We start from the raw sequence: 8,554 nt of genomic DNA, 5'->3' as shown, positions 1-8,554 counted from the left end.
AGATATCGCCCCTTACCACCTAGGGAAAAAAAAAAAAAAGAATATTACCGCTCGCATATAAATACAGGCCCGACTGGCAAATTTTCTTCAGTCTTTTACTGCTGTTCAGAAAACAAGGATTGTGTTGGTGTTTGTGAACGTTAAAAAGAAAAAGGCAAGGTTATATAAATTAATATTTTGTTTGTGGCTATTGAAGTACATGAAGTTTACATGTTTTAGGATGTATATCTATTTATGAATTCTATTTCTAGATGTCGAAAATCGTTGGATTGATTTGGGTTCTTGTGGCTTCGTTTTCCATTATTGAAGCGCAAGAATCTTCTCAAGGTGAATCAATAAGGCGGCCTCCATCAATCAGGTAAGTCTATTGTCCTGGTAACTACATATGATAACTGCAATAACCCAATTTTGTATACAAATAATCTTGGTCGTTATGTGTGTGGATTCTCTGTCTAGGACAACTTTGTAGGCGAATGAAGATCCAATACCTTCTATAAACTTCTAATGATTAATTCGAAATTACAGCATGAATTTAAATGTTAGTCCTACATTCATTTTCTAATCTGATTCTCTATCATTGGTATCCTTTTTCCAGAGGAGACGTTGCCTTTAGCGTCAGAAAAGCAACAGAGCATTTAAGAGCTCCTTCTCGCCTTCACTTTGAGGTATTATACTTCCTTTACAATACTATATTTAAATTCCGTATTGACAAACCTTACAAATGTACCTGAAACATTGCTAACTATCCTACAGGACGTCCTCACTAACCTGGGTGGTGGCTGGAAACACAGTACATCAGAGTTCATAGCCCCACTTAACGGAGGGTACTTCTTCATCTTCCACGCAGTCTCCGCCGAACGAAGTAGCTTTCAGTAAGTCATTATTTCAGGTATTATCAGTCCCTTTTGAAATTCACACGTATATGAAATTTCTTTAAAAAGTAACGCCTATCAAAAGCATTTTCACTGTAAAATAATTCAAGACCATTAAACTTTTTATTAATCTATCGTCAATGATCTTTCTCGTAAACTTTCAGAATAGATTTGATGAAGAATGACCGAACCCAGGTGACTGCATACGGTACCCGCGGGTCCTATGAACACGGCTCTAGCTCCGTGTTCCTGGAACTTCGCAAACGTGACCGTATCCATCTTGAGATTGCAGAAGGCGAAATCTATGAACATCCACGAAACGAAGCCTACACTACTTTCAGCGGATTTTTGGTTTTAAATTATGACTAAATAACAGTACTTTCGCTGAAATCTAATTTTGGACAAAAATCTAAAGAATGGTGCAATTTAACGGACCTGCTTTTATTTCTCTTAAACACTATAGATATACAGAATTCTTTGTCCTGTAAGTTTCGATTTTCTAAACTGAAACCTGATAAGTAATCTTTGATGTTGTACACTTAAGAACGTTGATGTTAATAAACTCCATTATCTGAATAAAAAAATAACTTAATTTGTTTTTTTTTTCTTTCGCATGTTTATATATTTTTTAGAAAAGATACATAATTTCTCCTACTGACAATTTCTAACATTTCAAAGTTTTAGCAATTTAACCTACAATAATCCTCCACGCTGCAAAGTATAACTTTAAAAACTCTTATTTCTATTAAAAGAAAATATATATATATATATATATATATATAGAATGTAAATCTATTTACAATTCCTAAAAAAAATCTTCCTTTTCTCGCATAGAGATCCTTGCTAATTTCGTGTTTCTTTCCATCATCGTCCGATGTTTCCTAAATCTGTTCCTACCTACCTCTCTGGTGGCCAGTCTCTAAAATTGAGACAAATCAAAACAATCACTGATGTTCAAGGTGCCAACGTTTACATGAAACGTTTTTGTATCCATGCTAATCTGCAAAAATTGCTATTTTATCCACTTTCCTCGCATCGTATGTCAATATCTTGATGTTCTTGGACTCCATGAAAGTTCAAAGGTACGTTTGAGCCAGAGTCCGTCTCGTACGAGGCAAATACATAGAACGTATCAGTGTATCGTTACGTCGTTATCTTTATAATACTTAAAATACTTGCACCTCCTCGTTAATATTGACAATATGTAAGTTATTTTCTGAAATCTTTTTTAACTTATACCACACTGGGTTTCTAATGATCTCCCGTTATCGCAAACAACCTCGAAAGGACCCGAAGGTCTGTTGCTGTTTGAATTCCATTGGTTTGTAGGGTTGAATGGCCAGCGAGCGAGCTATGAGGAATTGAATTCATTTCTTTAGTATTTGATTATACCAGTATCTTTTATTTTCTAACAGAAGTTTTTTCCTCACAGCAGTGTTCATTAAAGCTTAGACAAATAAGCTCACTTGATTTATACTTTTTATTCATATACATAAGCGGGTCGAACCAGGGCTCGCCCGTGATAACACGGTTCATGACGCTAACTCCCACACCACTGAGGCTCTGTTTCCGTACATTAGTTTTCATCAATAAACCTACTGTCATGTGCACTGGATAAATTACTTATTACCATTATCACAGCTCAACTGTCGGGAGGAAAGATAATGAGTCAGAAGCGTGTCTTGAACTCTGGCGCTTCGACGCTGCTTCGAAAAATATTTGTGTACCGTTCAGAGTTTCAATTCTCATCACCTGATGACACATAACCATTCTCGTAAATATTTCCCCCAACAGATGGCAGCACAAATGTGTTATTGCACTTATGACAACTCGATCTGCTCTCTGCTCGTAGTTGGAGCTCTGTATCGCATGTCCTTGTTGGGAGGTTATAAATATGGGCCGCTGAGGAATAGCAAGAGTTGCTGTTTAGAGTCTGAGGAACGTGGATGAAGCGGGTATTCTACTGCTGTGTTCTGAAAATAGTGGAAGGTAATGTTTCTTTCTTTATTTTGGATCCGTAAAAACATTAGGCATTGTTCGTGGGATATATGTAATTTTGTTTGATGCGATAGGATATGAAATTTAAGTCGTCTATATTTCTTGATAGATGAAGAGGATTGAGTGTTTGACGGCGTTTCTTTTGGCTTTAACAATTGAATCTGAATGTCAAATTGATCTTCGGCCGCCATCGTCATTGTAAGTTTTATATTAAGTTATTTAGTATCTAATGAAATGTCTAATACCTCTGGAAACGTTTGAGATACTTTCAAATTGTCATACGTATTGTATCTTCATGATTTTAGTGTTTTATTCCGTAATATTTTCTTCGAATCTGTTTAATCGTAACTGTTACTTATCTATCTTTTCCAGTGGCGATGTTGCGTTTACAGTTAAGAAAGCCACTGAAAAGCTTGAAGCCTTCGCTCATGTACACTTCCAGGTATTACTCTGTCACTAGTTCATCTTGGATACTGAACAAGTTTCCCATTACAGTGTAAATGCCCTATTTTCTATATCTCGTTCCCTCCCCCCAGGATGTCCTCACCAATTTGGGAGGCGGATGGAACAGCCAAACGAGCGAGTTCGAGGCTCCTGTCAATGGTGGTTACTTCTTCATATTCCACGCGATCTCAGACGAAGGATCTGATTTCACGTATGTCCCGTTCATCTCTCCAAATGGTTCTCATGTTCACTCTAACCCAACCTGTAATATAATCCTTTATTAATCTATTGCAAACTTTGTTCAAGTTCTTATTTCAATTTCTACGACCTGCAGGATGGCGCTGGTGAAGAACAAAGAGTACCAAGTGACTGCTTATGGAACGACGGGTTTTCTGAAACATGGTTCCAATTCAGCGTTCTTGGAGTTACGTAGGGGAGACATCATTGCCCTGCAGCTCCAGCAAGGCAAGATCTACGAGCCGCGCCATGCGTCGTACACCACCTTCACTGGATTTATTGTCTTTCAGTTTTAAAAGCCCGATTCGATCTTTTTTTTTTGACTTGTTTGGGTTTTGAATGCTTAAGGATTTGTAAGTTTGCATAAATTTGTTTCGTGGTTTCAAAAGTGCGCAGAAATCCTTGAAAATTAGAACGAATAAGGTCTTGTTTTGACTACATATAAAGTATTCAGTTTTGTTCAAACATGAATAAAACGTAAAAGTTCTGGTGACAAATGGAACTTAAACACTTGAACATTGTGTATATTTGACCATCCTGGAGTAAGTTGCAGATTCTTGTCAAAATCATTGGCTACTGGAAACGTTCGAGCACACTAAACCATTTGGATTAAGTGATCATATGCAGAGCTTCAATGGAATTTGACGATGGTTCTGGAGACGTATTTTAACCCGAATATTATCCTAGCATGCTTATAACTATGCCTTGGTCTGAAATATGTATGTAATTATTTGATAGTTTTTTTTTTTTTTCCTTGTCATTTTCTAAAGTTTAGATATCTTGATGAATATTGAACCCTTTTGGAATTAAAAGTGCCTTCTGCTTAGTCTACATGTATACATTCAGCTACAGTAATGTATTATATTAGTTCGCATATTAAATTCGTCTGTCTATATACATTATTTTAATCTATATAGACATTGATCTCAAATGTATCATTGATGGAACAGGTTCAGCTGCTATTGTAGGAGATATAGTGAAATGAACAATGTTGTGCAAATTGCTGTTCAACGGCACAATAGCACGAGTGAACCTCCTTGTAACCAGGAGATGAGACCAATTAACTTGGGAGAGAAAAAAAAAATAGTTTCATGACATCAAATTTTCTACTTGAGGGTTCATGAGGCACCAATGGAGTATCGGGGATTAGAACGAGGCAAAGTCCTTTCCTCGTATTCCGACCCTGTGATGCTGTTTACATAGGGCTAATTGGTGTGTATTAATTAGCGCTAACGGGATCGCGTTGTCTATGACTTCGTGCGTTTGTTCCGCTGTTCTCTTCGGCCAGATAACTAATACCAGCAGTGTGTGATTAAGCACCAGATGGGTTTGATGTTTAGCTGCAATTTTGAACCCTAGATTACGGAAGGAGTAATAATAATTAATCTTAGCGCTTAAGCGACACGGAAAACTAGACTCTATGATCGGCCTTGAAAAACTTTAAAAGCTTTGTCTCTCTAAGCAGCGGTCACAAGGCTTGATACAGCTTGAACCAGGGGTGTAACGAGACGTACAGAAATGCATGGCCAATGAATTTTACCCACTGAACACGGATGTGGTATGGCTGGTTTTGGATCGTTACAAAGGTTGCTAGAATATTTTGAATTAAATCTCCGGTTTTTTTTATTTGTAGAAGCGATGACGAACCACTGTCGCTAAGTGTCTGTAATACGTCATACACTGGTAGATATGTATGGCGTAGTTTCGAAGCCTTCAGTCTATACTGTGTATATTATATAATCTATGATGTCGAGTCTACTCCATATGTTATCAATTTCAATAAAGAAGACTGGATTCTCTTAGTCTTGCTGTTTTGCGTCTAAACCTTCTAATCTCAAATGATTATAAGCCATGACACGCAGGGCATACAAACTAACCCTCGACCAATGTCATTTTTGCGTTTCTGTTGATTCGCTGAACGAATTTTCCCTCATGAAAACCCTCGAAGCGTAAGTTTCCTATAAACCTATGAAAAATTCCTTTACTAAAATGACTACGAAAAATCGCGAACATTTCCAAGATAAGTGAAAGACTTTAAAACGAGAGGATAAGCATTCGTCAGATCACGAAACCTTCACAAAAATTTCCTCAGTCTGTCCTTCCCTGTACGAAACTCTCCCAAATCAAATTACCCGACCGTAATTCTCTCAGTAGAAATCTTTTTTTCAAAGTGGAAAATATTTAACAAGGATTCCAATTACGGAACCACCCTGGCGTTTGGAGGTGAGGTGAATAAGGCGAAGTCGTGTTATAGTTGGCTCTGCTCTGTAGGAGGTTCGGTTCGACGCATGAATAGGTAAATATTCAATTTACGTTGACGGAGGAGGTCGATTTACTCCAACTGTGGGCTCGCGTGACTAAGACGGGTGCCAGGGCAGACCACGAGCGTGTGCATAGTACCTTCTAACACCAGCGGCAACCCAGCCCCCACTATACCCGACTGGTGGAGTTGAATCTTGTCACGGTAAGCTTTACTGACGGTACTGACCCTGGCTGACGAAGGAGTACGTGCTGTAGGTTGAAGAATACATTTGACCTTCATGATGGGAGGTGTTGAATGATTATGACATGCAGACGGTAAAGAAAGTGACTAAGTTTGTGTATATATGGGTGCTCATCTAGGATTTTCACTCGTTTTCGTTATGACAATGGCTAAAGTTATTTAATCCTGACACGAGTATAAAGTGAGACTGGTTTATCGTTTAGGAAAGATGTAAAATAGGTATTAAGCACATAATCTCTATAAAAAGAATGATCTTTAATGCATTGTGTATAACTTTCATGAAGTCTTATTCACAAACTCTGATTGTATATTCCCTCAGACCAGTTGAAATCATCATTTCTTTAGAATGGGTAAGTCTTATGACGTATGAAAACTAAACCTGAATTTCGACCAAGATTTCACAGGATAAGTGACAGAAGAATGTTTTGAACTACATTCACATGAAATCTGTTTATCCAGCATAGATATTGATCCTTGTTCAGTAGACAATGATCAATTCTTCTCGGATCTGTCTATACTGTTGTATTGTTTACCTTCTGTATTTGTATTGTTGATGATTCGTTCCAGTTTTCACTTACAATGTGCACTGTTGTCTACGTTCACTGCTGTGTTGCATGGCTTCAGTGCTCTTTCACTTTCGATCACTGCTATTCAGTGCTGTGACGATTACATTCGGTGCTGTGTCGTGCTGTAAACAGAGCTGTGATGTTTAAGCTTATAGCTGTATTGTATCGCATTCATAGCTGCATTTACGTTGCACTTCATCAATGTTCGCTGATGGATTCACACTGGGCTGTATTGATGTTCACTGTTTTACTTTTGTTCAATGTTGTTTAGGCTCAGCGATGTATTTTAACTTAGTGTTGTATCTACTCTTGGTGTTGTATTGATGTTCGATGTTGTATCAACAGTTGGTGTTGTCTTTGTCTTATGATAATGACTGGTAATGTATTCATGATTCGTGGTTGTATATCCCATCCAACATTCCATTGTTCTGTTGCTTTAGACCAAGATTTGCATGTGTGTACTAATAGCCCGAGAGATTCTGGTCCTGGCCTTCAGCCGGGTAGAGGAAGCTAGGCATCAACTTACTGTCATTACTTATTTATAACCATCTATTTGTGATCACATACTTGTACAGTATAAGAAGGGAGTGCTACACTCGCAGGGCCTCGTCTCTTCAATATTTGCTAGTGTCATGTCCTTTTTTTTTATTTATATTTTTGTGTTGACAGAATTCATCGTTTCATTATTCATTCCCATCATCAATCTCAATTTTCTTGCTTGTTTTATGTTGTGGTTTGTGGTTATGTCTTTGCATAGTTCGAAGAACTACTCGCTGTTGACCCCATGAAAATTGGAGGTTGTGATCAAGTCACATCTTACTCTCCTCTCTTCCACGATAGTCAAATGTATCGCTTCTAACCTACACACACACACACACACACACACATACACTATCCTAAGCCAGGTACCTATTCATCCACCAGCCCTAAGGGGAGGATGAACACCTGGGTTGAGTGTAAGCCAACTGCCATACCCAAGATTCGAACCCATGTGGTAGTCCGACCCTCTACTCTGGCCCGCGGATTCACAGTCAGTAACGCGGACCAATAGACCACAGAGACCCAAGTGTGTGTGCGTGTGTGTGTGTCCGTGTGAGTGTGTGTGTGCATGCTCGCGTGTGTGTGTCCGTGTGTGTGTGCGTGTGTCTGTGTGTGTGTGCGTATCCGAGTGGTGTGTGTGTGTTTCCGTGTGAGTGTGTGTGTGTGTGTGTGTAATTCTTATCACGGGCCAATTTAGCCCTTCCCGGCATGGTGGTTGCCACCCGACGACAAGTGAGTAGTCTGGTGCAGGACGTTTATTGTATTTAATCTTATTGGACGGTGGATCACATCCACACAACCCTGGATCTGTACTCTGCGACATTCTTCTTTTTTTCTTTTTTTTTTAGTTCGTAATCATTTACGTTTGTTTGATCATTCTAGGCCTTTTACCATGAGTCGAAAAAGACTCATTTCGTTGGAAAATGCTCGTGTCATTATCTCTGATCATTCTGGGCATTTTCGTCAATGCTTTGAAGACACTCGGTTTTCTTTTCTGAAAATTGTGTCATGTACCTTTGAAGACAAGAGGCCATCGGGGTTAGGTTATGGAGTGGTGATGTGAGGGTGGTCGGCAGCTCTTTGAGTTTTCACCACAAGTAAAGGCTAGAGTGTCTGTCTGTTTATGGCTCTGTCCTGCTCTGGGAGATTCCTTGGCAAGCGCAGAGAGAGAGAGAGAGAGAGAGAGATTCTCGTGGATACGATAGGTTTTATCTTGTTTTAATACTTTCCCTTGCTCTATGTTCAGGTAATTCTTTGCAAAAAATGACAGTATTTTGAATACACACGTCATCCTGAATTGTTCCTGGATATATGAGTGTATATATATATATATATATATATATATATATATATATATATTCCATGCGACCTGAGCTCCTACGATTCATATATGA

The 8,554-nt window shown here is 38.6% G+C and overlaps 2 protein-coding genes across 3 annotated transcripts; both read left to right on the top strand.

The window, feature by feature from the left end:
* LOC139746058 (cerebellin-2-like) lies at window positions 1–1,464 on the top strand. 2 transcript variants are annotated; one of them, XM_071656890.1, is made up of 5 exons: window positions 1–154; window positions 252–358; window positions 596–665; window positions 754–872; window positions 1,037–1,464. In XM_071656890.1, the coding sequence occupies exons 2-5, from the start codon at window positions 252–254 to the stop codon at window positions 1,239–1,241; spliced, it is 501 nt and encodes a 166-aa protein (XP_071512991.1). In that variant the 5' UTR covers window positions 1–154; the 3' UTR covers window positions 1,242–1,464. The 2 variants fall into 2 exon arrangements, with proteins under 2 accessions (XP_071512991.1, XP_071512992.1); XM_071656891.1 differs by having other exon boundaries at window positions 105–159.
* Window positions 1,465–2,712: 1,248 nt separating this feature from the next.
* Window positions 2,713–5,353, top strand: LOC139745871 (complement C1q-like protein 4). The gene is made up of 5 exons (XM_071656505.1): window positions 2,713–2,861; window positions 2,980–3,068; window positions 3,243–3,312; window positions 3,407–3,525; window positions 3,649–5,353. The coding sequence occupies exons 2-5, from the start codon at window positions 2,980–2,982 to the stop codon at window positions 3,845–3,847; spliced, it is 477 nt and encodes a 158-aa protein (XP_071512606.1). The 5' UTR covers window positions 2,713–2,861; the 3' UTR covers window positions 3,848–5,353.
* Window positions 5,354–8,554: the final 3,201 nt, after the last annotated feature.

The sequence above is a fragment of the Panulirus ornatus genome, chromosome 63 (genome assembly GCF_036320965.1).
Source record: "Panulirus ornatus isolate Po-2019 chromosome 63, ASM3632096v1, whole genome shotgun sequence".
Taxonomy (NCBI): Eukaryota; Metazoa; Arthropoda; class Malacostraca; order Decapoda; family Palinuridae; genus Panulirus; species Panulirus ornatus.
Note: the sequence above shows the minus strand (reverse complement) of the source record. Positions and strands in the feature narration are given on the sequence as shown.

What these genes read in the sequence shown, in the direction of transcription:
- LOC139746058 (XM_071656890.1), top strand. Translation starts at nt 252, where the DNA reads ATGTCGAAAATCGTTGGATTGATTTGGGTTCTTGTGGCTTCGTTTTCC. An exon ending in AGGCGGCCTCCATCAATCAG is followed by an intron (nt 359 to 595) that starts GTAAGTCTATTG and finishes TCCTTTTTCCAG; the next exon opens with AGGAGACGTTGCCTTTAGCG. An exon ending in GCCGAACGAAGTAGCTTTCA is followed by an intron (nt 873 to 1,036) that starts GTAAGTCATTAT and finishes GTAAACTTTCAG; the next exon opens with AATAGATTTGATGAAGAATG.
- LOC139745871 (XM_071656505.1), top strand. Translation starts at nt 2,980, where the DNA reads ATGAAGAGGATTGAGTGTTTGACGGCGTTTCTTTTGGCTTTAACAATT. An exon ending in CTTCGGCCGCCATCGTCATT is followed by an intron (nt 3,069 to 3,242) that starts GTAAGTTTTATA and finishes TATCTTTTCCAG; the next exon opens with TGGCGATGTTGCGTTTACAG. An exon ending in GACGAAGGATCTGATTTCAC is followed by an intron (nt 3,526 to 3,648) that starts GTATGTCCCGTT and finishes TACGACCTGCAG; the next exon opens with GATGGCGCTGGTGAAGAACA.